General features: G+C 38.1%; 1 protein-coding gene across 1 annotated transcript in view; it reads right to left on the bottom strand.

Annotated features, from left to right (window-relative positions):
- GPC5 (glypican 5) overlaps nucleotides 1-20005 on the bottom strand; it is a gene marked incomplete at both ends in the record, with an annotated part of 755978 nt that overhangs the window by 493835 nt on the left and 242138 nt on the right. The window contains one exon of the mRNA XM_082784520.1: nucleotides 17791-17911. Within this exon, the coding sequence (XP_082640646.1) occupies nucleotides 17791-17911 (121 nt within the window). The remainder of the gene's footprint in view (nucleotides 1-17790; nucleotides 17912-20005) is intronic.

The raw sequence follows: 20005 nt of genomic DNA, 5'->3' as shown, positions 1-20005 counted from the left end.
GCTCCAGATAAAAGCTTCCTTAGAATCCCCTTGAACTGTCATTTTTACTATTTCTTAGATTTATGCACAAAACATCGTTTCTTGATAAAACTCCTGTTCCCCAAATGCTTGTAACTAAAGAGATCTCCTCCTCCATAAGAAGATACAAATCTTCCCACTGATGTGTATGAAAATTATTTTCTTGCAACTCGAATTCTTGAAGGTGAATTCTACACACATACTCCCTCAGGATATATCAAACTGACTATTATTCAGCTCATATTACCTCGATTTCAGACACCAAAACACAAATATATGTTTGTAAACATCTGCAGACTTTAACTATAGTCAGATGAGAGAAAAAGACACTTTCAGGGTACAGCGTGACCAATCCAGTATCCTGTAACTGCCAAATGAAAGAGTCTGAGTTATGAAAGTGGGTTCTGGAAACTGGAGATGTCTGCACTTCACCAGCTAAATCCTAACTTTAGATTTCTAATCTGATGATAGTAACCTCCTCAAATAAGACTACCTTAAAAGGATTGAAATACAATCAAACATAATAGCGAGTGAGTTTTTGAAGGTTTTGCACAGAATACTAGTAATAGTAATATATTACTAGAAGTAATATAAGCAATAACAAATGCAATCTTTATATGATTTGTAGTAACTAACTGATACTTGACAATCAAGGTTTTTCATAGAATCAAGTTATCTTTTTTTTTTAAATGATTCCAGCTTGATCTTTTTTATTTTTTTTTTTTAATTATATATATAGATTATTATTTTTTAATTGTGGTACTGAATTTAAAATAGCATGACTGGAGGGTCCTAGCATTTTTTGAAGCCATTGTCTGTAGCTACTGAATTTCTAATAGAAGATGCTTAATGAATTTGAACACCCTAAGATCTTTCTGTTCCCGATAAAATAAATCTGGTACTCAATCTTTCTGGTACTAAATACAGTAAATATTTACTTTATTGAGTAAATACCTGGAACTGTGTGTGTCAATAAAAACTTGGATTGCCTCCAGAAGGATCTTAAATATATTGTGGTTCATGTTCTGGTTTATCTGATATTCTTCTTACAACGTTCAGTGAGCACATATCACAGAATCACAGAATTGAAGGGGTTGGAAGTGACCTTGAAAGGTCATCAGGTCCAATCTTCACTGCAAACACTTCAAGTATTCCAGGAGAGCCTGACTGTTCATTTGACTCCTAGCATAGCAAACCACTTCATAAAAGTTAAGGCTGGGAAAATAAGAAATATTCTTGAAATTCCCAGGTGATTCCAACACCTATTCAGCTCTTCACCAGTCTTGCACGGTATGAGCCCTGTGTCTTCATGAATGAAACTACACCACCTGTATAATGAAGTGGTTTGGTAATACATTGTAAAGATAAAATCTGAAAAGACTTCTCAAAAGTAGTAACTAACCTGCCTTGTAAAGACATATATAAATACTTATTCAATACCAATATTGACATGAATATTGATATTGAAAGCCATGATTTGTTATATATGTAATGAACCTTGTCAAGTTTTTCTCTGTGAATGATTTTCCTTTTTTTTATTCTGTGCTTATTAGAGAAACAACTCAGAATCATTTTGGTTGGTTGGTTGGTTGGTTTTTGTTTTTTACAATGTATCAGTCAGCTGAATACTAAGCAGTTTAATACTCCCCTTCCTGAAATACTTTCACTACAAACCTAAGAACTAACTTCAATCTGCTAGGAAGTATTTGTATCTGCCTGTATTGTCTCTTGAAACAAAAACTAAATTAAAAATTGCATAGCTCAGCTTGTTTATGCCACATTAAGCCATAATGCTGAATGATGAGGCTTCATGTAAACTACATGCTTTCCCTTCAGCTCTGATTCTTCAACCAGGTGCTGGCTGGCTCTCTCAAGATAACAGCAAGGCTTTGCTGAGCAAAATGTGTGTCCTAAATATATTGTATAGTTTAAAATATAGATATATAAATATATAAAAATAGATTTCACATGCACATCACAGGAGTGAAAAGTAGTTTAATGCCAGTGCATAATACTATCATGATCTTCTACAATTTTCTACATTTACAGAGTGAAAAAGACTAGGCAAATGAGTTCTTTAGGCAACAAACAGCTCTCATAGATAACACAGGATTTTTGTTTATAAGACATCAAAGTAAAAGATTGTTTTCCAGACTATTTCTTGTGCCTGCAGAATGCATTGCTTATTGCACAGGCTGACAAGTAGAACAAATTATGATGATACCTGCGGCAAATGACTTGCTCTGTACTGCTGTCTACAGGCCACTGACTTGGAGGATTTCCCAGGGCTGAGAATAGAAGGAAATAACCTGTCTCAAATAGGAAACATTCAGTATGCTTAAAAATGATGTTTCGTTTTTCAATTCAAAAAGTCTGTTGACATCAACTTTCTTCTCAGTGACTGCATACCACTGAAATACTGCTACAGTTTCTTTTTCGTAGTGTTGTACTACTGTGGTACCTGCTTTGTTTTAGATGCCATAGCTTTGCACAGTGAGCATTGCATGTATTCTAAAAATATTTTTATGATAACTGATAAAGACAGTTTCCTTTGACTTTCTGTTTTGTAGTTGATGACAACCTGTTTTCGTGGTTACAGCACTTATAATAACTGTTCAATGTGTATTATTTGGTGTTAATAACATACAAGTTCACACAGTAGAGCTTACCAAAGCTGTAGAACTTTGACTGGCAAGAGGTAATATATTTCCATTTTATCAACACTTACAGAAATGTGATTATCTTTGAAATGATCTCTGCTGCTATACAGAATCCACAACCAGTAAATTAAAGTGGAGAAAGTACTGATCATCAAGCAGTAACACAGGAATGTATACACGGCACAGTCATCTTGCTTATTCCCTTAATACATCAACCTAGAGGAACTGCTCACTCAGTAATTTCCATAGTACTGGTGAGACCAGAGTTTCTAAGTGCCACTTAGATCTTAATGGTATCTACTCTAATTCCAGTTACGGTTCCAACTCTTTTTTTTTTTTTTTTTTCCTTTTAAATGAGTTTGCTTCATAGAAATTATTTAGCTAATGTTTTTATGATATTGACAGACTACATCTGACATTAATTAGTATTAAAAGAGATAGTAAGATACTTCTCAAATTTTTGTTGATATCTTCCATACAAATGTGATATTTGCTTGCTGAGCCTCTACTCAGAAGAGACTGTCAATGAAGCTGTGTGATGGTTTTATGATATGTATCAGATTTCATAAGTTAGAGTCACTAATTTGATTTTCTCTTCTGGCTAGAGAGTTGATTTCCTGCTGTACTTAAATCTTTTAAAGTCTCTTTTCATATGAAAGTCCACACCTCTCTTTCCCAAATATATTGTCCCAAGTATGTCAGTTTGGGAATATTTTATTCTAACTTTTATCACTCTGTTAGGTTTTTTTTATTCTCTAACTTTTATTTCTTTAAAGAAAAAAAAAAAAAAAAAAAAAGAAAAAAACAAACAAACAAACAAACAAACAAAAAAAACCCAACTCTAACTTTTATTCCTTTATTGTAGAATCATCATAGGATCATAGAATTGTTTGAGTTGGAAGATCACCTAGTCCAACCCCCCTTCAATGGTCAGGGACACCTTCCACTAGGCAAGGTTGCTAAAACCTCATCCATCCTGGTCTTAAACACTTCCAGGGATGGGGCATTCACAGCTTCCCTGGGAAAATTGTTCCAGTGCCTCACCACTCTCTGAATGAAGAATTTCCTCCTAACCTCTAATCTAAATCACCCCTCTTTTAGTTTAAAACCATTCCCCCTTGTCCCATCAATATCTGCCTCTGTAAAAAGCCACTTGCCATCCTTTTTATAAGCTCAAATATAAGTACTGAAAAGCTGCAATAAAGTTCCCCTGGAGCCTTCTCTTCTTCAGGCTGAACAGCCCCAGCTCTCTCAGCCTGTCTTCATTGGAGAGATGCTCTGGCCATCTGATTATCTTTGTGGCCCTCCTCTGGACCCATTCTAAAAGGTCCACATCCTTCTTGTGCATGTATCCCCCATACATGGATGCAGCACTCCAGGTGGGGTCTCACAAGGGCAGGGCAGAGGGGGACAATCACCTCCGTTGGCCTGCTGGCCTCCCCTCTGTTGATGCAGCCCAGGATGCAGTTGGCCTTCTGGGCTGCAAGCATGGGCTGCATGGCCTTCTGGGCTGGCTCACAGCTTTTCATCCACCAGAACCCCCAAGTCCTTCTCTGCAGGGCGGCTCTCCATGAGTTCTTCATCCAGTTTGTATTCATGCCTAGGATTGCCCCAACCCAGGTTTAGCACCTTGCACTTGTCCTTGTTGAACTTCATTAAGTTCACAGGAGCCAACTTCTCAAGCTTGCCCACGTCCCTTTGGATGGCATCCCCTCCTTCTGTTGTATCAACACCTTGATGTCATCTGCAAACTTGCTGAGAGTGCACTCAATCCCACTGTCTACGTCATTGGTAAAGACAGTAAACAGCCCTGTTACCAAGACAGACCCCTGAGGGACACCACTTGTCACTGATCTCTGCCTGGACATTGCGCTGTTGACTGCAAATCTGTTGAGTGCAACCATCCAGCCAATTCCTTACCCGTTGGTCCATTCACCAAATCCATGTATCTCCAATTTAGAGAGAAGGATATCGTGGCCACCAGTTTTTCCTGTTGCGATCTGTCCTTAGTGAAGCCATGTTGGATGTCACCAATCACCTCCTAATTTTCTGTGTGCCTCAGCACAGTTTCCAGGAGGATCTGCTCTATGAGAGCACAGAGAACACAGAGGTTAGACTGACAGGCCTGTAGTTGCTTGGGTCTTCCTTTTTAAAAATGGGGGTTATGCTTCCCCTCTTTCAGTCATTGGGAACTTCACCGGACTGCCATGACTTATCAGATATGATTGATAGGGGCTTAGTAACTTCATCCAATGGTTCCTTCGGGACCTGCAGATGTATCTTATCTGGTCTCATGGACATGTGTATGGAACCTTCAGGTTCCATAAATGGTCTCAAACTTGATCTTCTACACTGGGCAGTTCATCATTCTCACAGTCCCTGCCTTTGCCTTCTGGGAACTGGGCCATGTGGCTGGAACTTTTGTTGGTGAAGTCTGAGGCAAAATAGACATTGGGTACCTCAGGCTCCTCCATATGCCCACCAGGGCTTTGTCCCGTGGTACTCTACCAAGCAGACCCATGGTACTATACCAAGCAGACCAGAATGAAGAGGCAAAAGTCTGCTCTCCCACAGTCCAGGGTAGTGAGCTTGCAGTGCTCACTCCTTACTGTTCTCTGAATACAAACTGCACCATTTCATGATCACTGCAGCCAAGGCTGATGTTGAGTTTCACATTCCCCACCATCCCCTCCTTGTTGATGAGAATGAGGTCCATCATAGCACCTCTCCTCATTGGCCGCTCTATTACTTGGAGAAGGAATTTAACATCAACACATTCCAGGAACCTCCTATGCCCTGCTGTGTTGTCCCTTCAACAAATATCAGGGTGCTTGAAGTCCCCCATGAGAACCAGGGCTTGCAAATGTGAGGCTGCTTCTATCTGTCTGTAGAGGGCCTCATCTGCTTGATCTTAATCAGATGGCCCGTAACATTCTCCTACTCTAATGTGCCCTGCAAGCTCCTGGTGGGTCTCTGCGCTCCCTTGCAGGGGATGTTGCATACTTGTTCTGTTTGAGTTTTGCTCATTCATGCAGGTCTCCTGCCCCCTTTGCTTGCCTTCCTACTCATAGGGATACATCAGTCTTGAGCTTGGAGGAAGTAATGTTTGAATAGTGACCAGCTCTCTTGGACCCCCCCTTTCTTCTAGGATCATAACCCATGGGATTCTTCCAAGTAGGTCCCTGAAGAGGCCCAAGTTTGAACTCCAGGAGTCCAGGGCTGCAATCCTACTTTTTGCTCTGCTTCTTCCTTTACAAGATCCTGAACCCCACCATTTCCTGGGCACTGCAGCCAAGGTTGCCTCCGACCTTCACATCTTCAACCAGACCTTCTTTGTTAGTACAAGGTCCAGCAGCACACATCTCCTTGTTGGCTTCTCCACCACCTGTGCCAAAACGTGGTCATCAATGCACTGCAGGAACCTCCTGGACTATTTGTGTCTAGCTGTGTGATCTGCCCAGAAGATAACAGAATGGTTAGAGTCCCCCATTAGAACAAAGGCTTGTGATTGTGAGGCTACTTCCAGCTGTACGTAGAAGGCTTCATCTACATCCTCTTCCTTATCAAGTGGCCTGTATCAAACACCCACAACAGCCATGGCAGCCTGACTGCTAATCCTTACCTGTAAACTCTCAGCTTGCTTTTCATCCATCCTTAGGCAGACCTGGATGTATTCCAGTTGCTCTCTCACATAAAGAGCAACTCAACCACCTTGCCTTCCTGGCCTGTCTTTCCTAAGAAGATTGTAGTCCTCCATGACAGCATTCCAGTCATATGAGATATCCCACCATGTCTCTGTAATTGCAATAAGATCATAGCCTTGTGACCGCATGCAAATCTCCAGTTCTTCCTGTTTATTTCCCATGATGTGTTCATTGGTATACAAGTAATGAAAACAATGAATAATGCAGTTTGTACTGCAAGTAGCTGATGCTTGCATGCATCTCTGCAAAGTACAATTGTTGTTCCACATGAGAAGAAGTGGATGTGGTTCTTCAATCATAAAAAAGAAAAACTTTTTAAACAAATCCAGATTCCATTAGGCAGGTCACTTTCAAGCTGAATTCCTAACCTCATTTCCAGTTAATTGTACACTAATTGGCATGGTTGCCATTGCAAAGCAAATGATTCTCTAAATGTAAAGGCCAAAAGCAAAAGTAATCCACAATACTGCTCCCTAAAACTATTGTCTACTAAAAGTGTCCTGAGACAATGTCCAGAGTACGCACCATTGTACATCAGGGCCTTGAAGCCCTCTTGAACTCTATAGTCTGTCCTATTATATATCAATATGTATATTCCATTTCTTTTCTAAACTGAGATTGGGTATTAAGGGCATCAGAAGCTCCTTTTCACTTTCAAAATTGCCATTATTTTCATGTGGTACAGGAACAAAACCCCTTTTAGTTTTATTATCTATGGCCACAGTTATGGGGAGTCTGAAATAAAGTATTAAAAAATAAATGAATAAATACATTTTTATCAGAGTCAAGGAGCATAAATGATAAATTATAAATAAGAAAAATAAAATTACATGGTTTTTCAGACAGTAAAGTAGAACAGATTTTCTAAAGTAAGCATCAAAAAAAACTGTGCCCTGACCATATTCTATATTGCCATAGAAAAAATCCAAAAATCTCAAAACCCTCCTTCCTTCACTTAATATTGTACTTAAGAAGATAGAACAATACTTCTCTTTTGCTGAGAAACCCTAGCACAAGCAGTTTTTACCAGTTATAGCAGGAAGCAATTTAGGTGCAAAATAGGCTTTTGTAGAGAGAATCTGCACCATAATTAATAATTGTTTAATGTCGCTGTCCACCTAATACTGCTGGAAAAGTCTGTCTTGTTTTCTGTGCCACTGTTTTCCGCACTAAATGGATAAGAATTGATAGTACCTCCCTGTTGCATCAATGTGCATGTTTTCTCACTGTGCACTGTTTTATAAGCAAAAGGAGGAGAAAAAATAATAAAAATACAAATGTAAGTTGTGTTGTTTTTTTGTTTTGTTTTGTTTTCAATTAGCTTTACACAAATTTAGACCTTAGCCAAAGTTCCAGAAAGCTCTGTAAAATGTACATTTTTTTCTTTTGTTAGTCACATTTAGGAAAATCAAAAGCTTTTCATTTAAGTACAAATAGTATTTTAAATCATTTGTGCTAAATGACTGGAACTCCGATTAGCCTTTAATAATGTTGGTAAACTTCCTAGTGAAAAACAAAATAAAGCAGGAAAAAAAGATTATTGAGCTTTTATTACTGGGGGGAAAAACAAACAAACAAACAAACAAACAAAAAACCACTATGCGGTTAATGACCATCAATGACCATCCCAACATTGGGAGATGCATGTTCTCATCTTCATGCCCTCATAATGACTTTTTCCTTCTCTGTCTTCATTCTGTACACCATAGTTTATTACACATAGGACATGCAATCATCTCAGAATGTTCACATAAACTTTGGTGTTTTGAATTTCAGGAAGAGAAAGGTTACCTTTGTGAACAACAAAAAGAACAAATAACTTCATTATAATCTCAGAACTGTTGAGAGAAACTTTTCACTCAAGAGATTTGAAAACATCAGCAATCCTGAACTTTTGATATTTATTTTTGAGGTTGAAATATATCGTAAAAGGAGGAGGATGTAACTCAGAAAAGAATTTCCCATCTCATCCCTAGCTATTTCCTACTCTGCGGAAATTATGTCAATATTTTATGAATAATGGTAATACTCAAAATATTTAACATAACTTCAGCTAATAGTTAAATTAATACTATGTGATAAGCCAAATTGATTTGGCCATCTTTAGATGTGCCAAAACAAACAAACAAACAAACAAAACAGGAACAGCTTACAACAAATACAGAATAGGTTTCTCTGTCAAGTATGAATATCCTCATACGATGACACATAATTCTGCTATCATGCCTTGCCATAGATGGAATTTGTCCAAGGGTTTGTAGCATGACAGTAGTATTGTATTAATTACAGAAGTACAATGAAAGAACAAGCAAACACATAAAAAATTAAAGGGAGAGCCAACAAATCACTGGAAAAAAAAAATGTAATGAAGATATCAAGCTGTTCTCTACCTGCAGGAGTGTGATAATTTTAGAAGGAAAAAAAAAAAAAGTGGAAAAGGCAGAAAAAAAAATCTATGCATTTGTAATATGTAAAACAAAACAAAACTTGTGCAACAGTCTTTCCCATTGAAAAAGAAACAAAAATAATAAATAAGCAGTTTAGGTGCAAACAGATGAAATCAAATCTAGCACAAGTGAATGTTGTATGACAAAGTGCACTCAAATTTTACTTCCCAATTACCTCAATGGGATACCTGTTACAGAACGATGCAAAGTGCAGGCTAAAATATAGCAACAAAAAATTTTTGAGTAGAGGAAATAAACAACGTTTTGAAAGTGTGTTTCAAGAGCTTGTTCCTGTTTCTGAAGAGTATATCAAACTAAGGCCCTAAGTATCTGAATGTTAAATGCTGTACACTTCAGAATTCACTTGTTCCATGAGAAAGAACTGCATTTCAGTCATGAATAAAGTCATCAGAATATATAATTCATTAAATTTATACAGCAGTTTGAACTGTTCTAAGAGGCAGAGGGATTTTAACTGTTAGGCAATTATCATAATGCTAAAGAAGGAACAAACATGTTATCAGTGATCAAAGGGAAGTGCAACTGCAAGTACCACATCTTGCATATGAATAATTTAAAAAAACAGTTATTTGTATGTATAGTTGAGAATTCAGGCAATGTGTTCCATCACCACTTCCAATATGTACTTGGCTTTCACAAAAACATATATTAATTTGCCTGTGTTGTGTCCTATTAATAAAGCATTTTTTTTTTTTTTTAAAAAAAAGCTGCAAAGTGTAGTTAGTATGAAAAATCACTGTCAAAATAAGATCCTACCTTACTATTTTTGTGATATTTTTGAGACAGGTAAATAGACAAATGATGGCATGGTCAAACACAGTGCTTACAACACAGTAATAATGACCACTAGTAAAGGAAAAATAGTTGCCACATTTCATGTCTTTTAAAGTAATGGCACCTATTCATTCACTTAAAGGCTATAGACATCATTTTTAGCCAAAGCCTATGCTTGGTGTGCACACGTAGTCAAAAGAAAGTAAGAAATGTTAAGATGCATAAGGAAAGAAATAGACAAAATTACTTAAGGAGGCCAAATTAACTACATTTCTGCCTCTAAATTTTTTGAGTCATCCCTAGGGAGTCTCTGACAATAGGTAAAAATAGAACGTGGTATTAGATTTAATAGCCCATAGGTCCAATCATAGAATCATAGAATCATTAAGGTTGGAAAAGACCTCCAAGATCATCTGGTCCATCACCCTACCACCAATATCACCCATTAAAACATGTCCCTGAGCACCACGTCCAACCTTTCCTTAAATACCCCCAAGGATGGTGACTCCACCACCTCCCTGGGCAACCTATTCTAATGCCTAACCACTCTTTCTGAGAAGAAATGTCTCCTCATTTCCAAACTGAACCTCCCCTGCTGTAACTTGAGGCTGTTCCCTCTAATTCTATTACTAGTTACCTGTGAGAAGAGGCTGACCCCCAGCTCCCCACAACTTCTTTTCAGGTAGCTGGAGAGAGCAATAAGGTCTCCCCTGAGCCTCCTCTTCTCCAGACTAAACAACCCCAGTTCCCTCAGCCGCTCCTCACAGGACTTGTGCTCCAGGCCCTTTGTGGCCCTTCTCTGGACACGCTCCAGGTGCCTTTCTTGTACTGAGGAGTCCAAAGCTGAACACAGCACTCAAGGTGTGGCCTCACCCAAGTTGAGTACAGGGGGACGATCACCTCCCTGGTCCTGCTGCCTACACTATTCCTGACACAAGCCAGGATGCCGTTGGCCTTCTTGGCTACCCAGGCACATTGCCAGCTCATGTTCAGGCGAGCATCAATCAGCACCCACAGATCCTTTTCCTCTGTACATCTCTCCAACCACTTTGCCCCAAGCCTCTAGCACTATATGGTGTTGTTGTAGCCAAAGTGCAGGACCCAGCACTTAGCCATTTTGAACCTCATCTGATTGTCCTCTGCCCATTGATCCAACCTGTCCAGGTCCCTCTGCAGGGCCTTCCTACCCTCTGGCACCTTGACACTTCCCCCAAACTCAGTGTCATCTGCACACTTACTGAGGGTGCCCTCAATTCCCTCATCCATATCATCAATAAAGATATTAAAGAGGATGAGCCCCAACACTGACCGTCACCTGGGGGACACCACTTGTGACCAGTTGTTTGGTAAGGGCCCCACTGTTTTCCAAAGCTGAGCCAATAAGTGATGTTTTGCGCCTCTGTGAGAGCATATTTAAGACAGGGAAAAAAAACGCTGCGCCACACAGCAGCTGGGAGAGTGAGAGGAGTGAGGAACGTCCTTGCAGGCACCAAGGTCAGTAAAGAAGGAGGGGGAGAGGTGCTCCAGGCGCCAGAGCAGAAGTCCCCTGTGGCCTGTGGTGAGGACCATGGTGAAGCAGGATGTCCCCCTGCAGCCCATGGAGTACCACGGTGGAGCAGGATTCCACGCTGCAACCCGTGGAGGAGACCACGGTGGAGCAGGTGGCCCTGCACCGACGGAGGCTGCCGCCTGTGGAAGACCCCTGCCGGAGCAGATTCTGGGCCAGACCTGTAGCCTGTGGAGAGGAGCCCACTCAGGAGCAGGTGACCTGGCAGGAGCTGCTGCCCCTGGGGGACACAGGTTGGAGCAGTTTTCTCCTGAGGGATGGACCCCATGGTACGGACCCATATCTGGAGCAGTTCTGGAAGAGCTGCTGCCTATGGGAAGCCCATGCTGGATCAGTTCATCAAGGACTGCATCCTGTGGGTGGGACCCCACAGCACAGGGGACGAGAGTGACCGAGAAGGAGCGGCAGAGAGGAAGTGCTGTAGACTGACCATAACCTCCATTCCCCCGTTCCCCTGCGCCGCTCGGGGGGAGGAGGTGGAAGAGGGTGGATGAGGGGGGGAAGGAGCTTTTGGTTTCTTTCCTTTGTTTCTCACTTCTCTAGCTTGTTAGTAATAAGCAATAAATCTTACTATCTTCCTATGCCGAGTCTGTTTTGCCCGTTACAATAATTACTGCGTGATTTTCTCATCCTTATCTCAACCTTTGAGCCCTTTTCACATATTTTTTCCCCATTCCTCTTTGAGGAGGGGGAGTGAGAGAGCGGCTGTGGTGGAGCTTGGCTGCCCACTCAAGTGGAAGCACGACACCAGTCACCAGCTGGATTTAACTCCATTCACCACCACTCTCAGGGCCTGCCCAGCCAGCCAGTTTTTAACCCAGCAGAGAGTGTACCTGTCCAAGACATGGGCTGCCAGCTTCTCCAGGAGAATACTGTGGGAGGTCATGTCAAAGGCCTTGCTGAAGTCTAGGTAGACTACATAACAGCCCTTCCCTCATCAACCAGGCAGGTCACCTGGTCATAGAAGGGGATGAGGACTGCTCAGGCATGGGTCTTTCATGAACCCATGCTGACTGGGACTGATTTCCTACCTGTCTTGTACATGCTGTGTGATTGCACTCAAGATAATTTGTTTCATAACCTTCACTGGCACCAAGGTCAGGCTATCAGGCCAGATCCTCCTTATGAGACTTCTTATAGATGGGCATCACATTAGCAAGTCTCCAGTCATCTGGAACCTTCTCCAGTTGATTTTGATACTATGATTACTGGCTTTGGACTGCCTTCTGCTGATGACACACACAAATATATGTACTCTTACAAATCTGCACTGTACAACTTTTCCGTTTGTCATAGTTAGTCAAGGATTTTGCCAAAATTTAGGCTTTATTTACTGCCGCATGATCTTGAAAATTCTTTAATCTGATACTATTTATTTCACAAACCCATTCAGCTTTTATAGTTACTCATTTGAATGCTGGGTTTAGTCTCCCTTTGGCTTTTAGAATTTCTATCAATAACAAAAATACTATATTATTCTCATTTTGGAATAAATTTTGCTAGTTATGATCAGATAGTTTTTCCATTAGTGACATTTTTCAGCCCTTCATGGAAAAAATAAGTATTAATCCATGTATATCAGCTAGTGATACAGGGGTTCTGCAACATAAGACGTGATCCCTTCCAGATAAGTTCAAGCACATCTTTTGCTACACCCAGAAATAGGAAACTATTAATCCTAACCAAAGTGTTTAAATTTCCAGTATAGTCAATAGAGAGGAAGGTGCCTCTGGAAATCTCTACAGGGAAATTGTCTGCCTCATATTGTCAGATATACACAGTGGTATTTTCTACTATGGCAGGATTTTCTAAAATTAGCAAGTGATTATTTCACCTGTTAATATGAGCTCCAAGGAATGGCTATTATTTTCAAACAAGTATCTCTCTGAGATTATCTTTTAAAAGAAGAAATACATTGAAATGACCAAGATCCAATTGCCTGTAATCACAGCACCAAAATATCATACTTACTTCATAACCTTAGTATTTGTACTTGCAGGCAAGATAAATCATGTTTTTAAATTACTGGGGAAGAAAGAAAAATAATTACCATTATTATCGCTGCCATATGCAACTGACTTTGCTTATCATGATTGCCTATTAAATAAGAGTGATAGCTACTGATTTCAGTACATAAGAGAATATGCACTGAACCCATTGTTGGCCTACCGTGAAGATAAATGAATGAGGAAGAGCCCATCATTTAAAAAGCTCTCCAAAACACCAGACTGTACAAGTAAGGATTTATACAAAAGAAGGTGACTTTGTCAAACCCTTTTCATCACTGACTGGTTCACCTGAATTCATGCTAGCTCCTCTAATTGTACTTCAATGCTGGGAGTACGAACCTGTGGAGTCCAGAGCACAGATTATAGCAGTCAGGGTCCAATGGAATCAAAAGTGTTATTGATTTTTGGTAAATCCACTATTTACAGAAAAAGAAGGAGGTTTACTGTGAGCCTCTCACAAAGGAGAAATGACATATGGGCCACTGTGGCATATACTGAAAAGGTCTCTGCCATAAAGTCTGTGAACAGTTGTAACTTAACCCTAGCACAGTAGCCCAGAAAACAAACCTTACTGGGAAGAGTTCTCCTTTAAGCAACAAATTTAAGCAATGAGTTAAAAATTTGTAATTAATAGAACCTAGAAAAGAGAGACTATGTTTAAGCACCAAACATGTACATATTTTGAAGTAGATTCTTGGCTAGGGATTTTTACATGCTTGTATATCTGCCCAGTAAGAAAAGAGGAAATACTAGGAGACCCTTATTCTTTTCTGCAGGCAGGTCAAAATAGTATTTGATCTATTTTCTCATGTACACATTAAAGATGACCAGGAAGCAAATTTTAATGTATCTGTTCTTCTTTTGCTACTTGATAATATTTAGCCATTTGACAATAAATTTGTATAGTCTGATTTTCTGAGAGCTTGCTAGGTCCTCCTTGAATGAGCCCTCCCTTTACATCTCCAAATATTAACTTCACTCCTACTCTCCTGCTCAGATCCTTGAAAGTACAAAGAAAAATGTAGTGCAATTGGTGAGAAAAGGGATCATGTGCTTTGATGACAAAGAGAAAGGAACATTTCAGAAGACAATGTATTTCTTCTACCTCTTCATAGCAGAGATAGTTACTTTTTCTGTTCTAGAAGAGCAAAATATAATCAGGATGTATTTCTGAATCTGAGTTTAATTATGTACTCTAAATACCAGACTGTTCATCCTCTTCAAACTAGTCTTTCTATAATTTACTTTTTTTTTTTTTTTTTTTTTTTAAATGATTAGAAAAGACTACATAATCATAAAATCAGAATTGTGTCAGGAGCTCCCCAAATGTTTGGACATATCTTTTTGAGTTCCTGACTCTCTGAACTGTACCTAAGGTCTCAATCATTTCACAAAAATTAAAAACCAAACAAATAAAAATGTATCCTAAGTACATGCACTTCAGACCAACTCAGACACCTGCAAAAGCAAAAGGCTTCATTTTCCAGCAGACATTAGGTTGTTTTATAGTTTGATAATTCTGTGGTGCAACATACCCTTTGAAAAACCAGAATGTAGTAGTAGAATAAGAAGATACAGTGTACCTACTAACTATTTATTAGAATTAGAAAAGGACACATTTCTAGTTTGTGTTTTCCAACTGGCATCCTCTTGGAAAGGGCTCAGAAATATGACACAAGGTGAAATCCTTCAGATCAGGCACTTAACTGCAGATGTTTATAATGTAGATGCCAACATGTGGGCAATACACCCAAACTCATTTTATATAGTCTGAGGCTAAAGACCTACTTTTCTTATTCTGAAGCACACACTCAGATTTGGCCAAATGAACAGCTGTCTAAGCTTCATGGACTAGACCTGCATATGAGGGAAGCTTAAACACCTCAATGTGTGTGTTTGATTACAGAAATAAATCCTATCCCAGCTGCAAATAAATGTTTTATGTTATCACTGATTACATAACATTTCAGTGCATTTCACCATATTTATTGTGTGAAGTACCAGAAATAAAACCTCTGATTCTTTTCTGGATACTGATATTCACCAAATGTTAGAGGCTTTTCATTTCTGAAGGTCTTGGCACCATGACAGGCTATACAAGCAGAAGAAAATCAGACTACACTTACACTGATACACACAGCTCTAACTGTGATTGGAAGGAAGGGCCATATCCTCCAATGGCATCATGAGACAGAGAGCAATGCTGCTTTGATATCTTGTATGGTGTTTAAAGGCTGATGTGAAAGGTCATATAAACCTGAATTACCACTCATTTCCATTTCCTAACGCAGAGATCAAATTGCCACATTTCATGCTCCATATAAAACACAAATAACAAAAATGGACTTATTAGAAAGCAAGGCTACAGCAACATGGAATTTATATAGAAATATATATAGTTTCCTACACAAATAGAAGGTTACACATCATGTTGCCAGTCTTAAAACTAAATTAAAGTATATAAACCTTTATAGATTACAGGAATTATTAATTATGAAAAGTAGGACAAATATGATTTTTTTCTACAGAACTACCTGTTAAAGTTTTTGTATTGCATAATACTACTCAGATAGAGTGCTGGAATTAAGTAGATAGAACTAGGACTTATACACAAGAGGTGACACCACAATCCATTAAGCTCCCCTTATTTAATCTCTCCTTCATAAGCTTAATATGTGATTCATCCTTTTCATATCACAAAGGACAAAAAGGTGATCTTTTGTATTTGAATCTCTAATTTACCCTCCCCATCCTTCTTTTCCAAGCAGTAAAAGCTAGAGAAGAAAGCTTTTTCTGCAGTTTCTTCATCCCTTTTATCTGAGGAAAAACAGTTATATATTGGGTCTCTAAGGTATTTGATGGTCTCTTTATCCACTGCCCCATTTCCATACTCAGAGCTACAAGAAAGGAAACTATGATATAGAAAGATAATATATTTGCAAGTTAGTAGGACTTGCAGTATGTAGGTTATAAGTTCTTCTTTCCAAGACCCTCACCAGTCTTCTGAGACAAGGACAAATAAGCTCTGAAAATGAAATGCCTTATAATGGAATTGTTCTATTCCATTTGTTTAGATCCTCACCTAAGGAGGAAACAACACAAATCCTAGCCTCTAGAGGAAAACAATACAATAAACTCTACACTGCAGGTTTAATATCAAAGGACAACATTCCTGACAGATAAAAGACTTACCCAGTAAGATTTGCAACATATTTCTTTGTAGAGTAATTTTTAGTTCTTAATTAAGTCATAGCATCTATTCGGACGCAAAATTATATTTATTTTCTTACCATGGTAGTCACAATTTTAATAAGAAGTAGAGACAAAAGCATGCTGAAGCTGGAGGGCTAAATACAGTGTTTTATTTTAGGAGGAAGGAAAAATGACTGCCTTTGAGCTTGAATCGGGATTCCACTTATCCCAGAGAACAACCCTACTGATGGAAAAGATTCTATTTATTTGTTTATTTACTATTTCACCAATTCTGTCCTTTTGTTGTCAGTTATTTTTTTACCAATAGAGAAATAAGAACCCAGAGAGTTCACCATGAAGTTATCGGTAATGTTAGAATGGCTTGCCTATTTCAACTCAAGAAACCATTTTGGAAACTGTACTTAAAAGCAGCTGTCAAGAAGATGGAAAAACAAAATTAAAGGAGCAGTCTTTAAATGGAACTCAATGCAGTAGGCAAGGAAGAGCTGATTAATATCTCTTCTCATGATTAGAAAATGAGGTAGAGAAGGGGAATGGAGAAGGTAAGGTTGCCAAGCTTGCATGCCCTCCCTGAACAGTCTCTTTTCACCAGTGCAGATAAGAGGTTGCTGGACTAGATGGGACCATGACAAGAAATGCTAGTAAAGTAGTTCTTATCATTCAGGCTTCAGATCATGGTGGAAAATTTTATTTTCTAACTGAAATACAGAATTGTCAGCAAACTTACTGGTGCTTTCAACAGAGTCAGGTTTTCATCCTGTAGTTATGGCTATCCATGATACAGATGATAACAGTATAACAAAACATACATGTAATCTTAAATGTATTACAGTTCTACAGTTGTGCAGGATCATATTGGAACTGACTGCTTTATAAGCCTTAAATTTAGTAACTCACAAATATTCAATGAACACCAACTTGCTTAGCAAGCATGCTATTCAAACTTTCTAGTGTTTCTATCTGATTAATAAACAATAAACCTTGCAGCAAGACTGATTAAGAAAAAATCTCAATTTAGTATAGATGGATGAGGGAAATTATGTTTTATTGTTTTTAAATGTTAACCCAGTCAATATCCCTAAATTATTCTGTTTGTTCTTCTGTACAATTAATGAAATGCTATACTGGTACTCACAGGTACAGGTGGCCCAGCTCACAAATTCTTACTTCCTACACTTCTCTACCATATGCAAATTTTTTGACTACATCATTTCCAATAACTGAAGTGAGAGGGAGCAGATTTTTTTTTTTTCCTGGTGTTGACATACATTGAGCAATGACTTGAATTAACAATTACCCTTTAATGTACAGTAAATTTATACTTTCACTAGAGTTGCCTTTAATATTATATTATATTTATAGGTAAAAGAAGCTTACCTGAATTATATGTTTCAGCTTGTCAATAATTTGATTTATTACAGGATCTGTTCCTTTCACCTTTACTTCTGGATTCCCAAACTGAGCTTTGATTCCACTGCCAACCACGCGAAGAGTATAGCTATTTCAACACACAAATACACACACAAAGATGATTTAGTAAGTTATTCTGCTCTCAGAGAGTCATCTTCTAGTTCATATTAACTCAATTCTCATGGCACCAACATTGCATTTTAATGAGATGCATTAATTTTGTGCACATATTTTTAATAGAAAAGAAATATAGCAGAATATAATTACTTCATTCCACAAAGTTGTGTTATTTATTGTTGCTTTAATTTTACTGCAAACTTTAACAAGAAAAGAGTTGTTTACATTTTGAAGGAAGAAACATTTGTCTCTGCATATTTTTTGTGTATGAACTGTCCTTCATTTTGGTTTTGTTAAATACAAGTGAAACCGTGATTATCTAAAAGCATGACATATCAGGTTAAAAACAAAACAAAACAAAACAAATAAATAAAACCATCCAGAGACTACACACATGGTAGGTTCAGAACTACATCTGAAGTTTTCTAGTGTTTTTGCGAATTCACATGCAACTACAATATTTATTACAGGACAATAGACAAGTTATGCATATATTATTTGACATTACATAACTGATACAAGTACAGAGAAGGACAAAATTTACTTCATAGACAGATATGTGCAAAAGAAGCAATGGAAGCCAGATATATTCACATTCAAGAAAGAATTTACATAGTAAGTAAAGCATTGGTTCTAACACGCCAATATATCAAAACTCAAAATATAGACACTAAAATTAACCACTTTGCAGAATTCTGTGGCTTATGAAGATGCAATTCTACATTCAACTTCCTATTTTTTAGGTAATAGTCAAGTTATGCAAGAAAAAATGAATTGCTACATTATCACAAATACCCATTATGCAAATCCCCTCCATATGTTATGTTTTGTCTGCATACTCTGCAAGAGGATAGCTCTATATATCTCTATCTCAAAACTATTGTCCCAGCTGCTAAGCTGTAAGAAAAAGAAATTCCTCCACTATGAGGAATGGAGTACAGAAATGCCTAATTCCTGCCTACCATTACTACATATGAGCAACACAGTATATTTGAATTCAGCAGAAGCTGAGTTTTATGAAAAACATTGCAAGACCTCTAAGCTCAACAGGAAACCTTCCATATATGAAGCAACCATAGGAAGATTAGTCTGCTGCCTGAGTTTGCAGAAAGCTATGAAGTATAACTCTGAGGGGCAAGGACTGTTTGCCTTTTGGCCGTCATATATGGAAAATGCCCAAGGAGAGCACTTTAATTTTTCATTTATTTATTTGTTTATTTGTTTATTTATTATTATGGTGAAAATGAGAAAAGGAATTACCAAAAGGATGAAGGGGGCTATGAGCTGAGTTATCATTAGTGGGAATTAGCACACAGAAAAGAATATGGAAAGAAAATTAGAGGAAAACTAAAAGGGCAAGAACAAAGAAAGAAAAAAAGGAGGATGTGAAGAGGAAAAAAAAAATAACACTTGCAAAGTATAAACATGTTTTCCCCACTTAACTGTATTTAAGAGAATGCTAAATACTGAATGCTGGTCATTAAAGCCAGGTTACCACATAGCAACATTTTTTTATCATTGATCTTTGCTTAAATATCACCTTAAGTGAGACTGAGGATATTTCTAAGGAGGCATACAATGGTCCAGATACCATTCCTAAAGTGACATTGGCCTTGTTCATGGATATAAATTTACTCTGTCATACAAAATGACTTGTTTTCCATAGGAATCAGAGAGTAATTCGCCTTCATACAAATACATTGCTGCATGTTATATTGAGGGCAAATGTTCTATTTCTTTTGCACTCATTTTAGTATGTAAATATACCAAATTTAAATTCAATTATGTATCAAGATATTGCATCAATGATTACCTGGAATTAGTCACAAGTTAAATATCCCAGCTTTTTTCACTCTTCATTAGAGCAAATACATTGTCAGCTGTATTTAGCTAAAGTAAATACTAAAGTAATATGCCCATTACTAAAGCCCTTACTGAGTCTGTCACTAATTCACGAGCCATACTATAACTTGGAATAGATGTTAATACTGCACAATTAAGATAGCAAGGCTTAATGAGCATAATATAGTTCACTTGAACATGGTAGTTGAAATTAGATTTAAAA

This window comes from Aythya marila, assembly GCF_965140915.1.
Source record: "Aythya marila genome assembly, chromosome: 1".
NCBI lineage: Eukaryota > Metazoa > Chordata > Aves > Anseriformes > Anatidae > Aythya > Aythya marila.
Note: the sequence above shows the minus strand (reverse complement) of the source record. Positions and strands in the feature narration are given on the sequence as shown.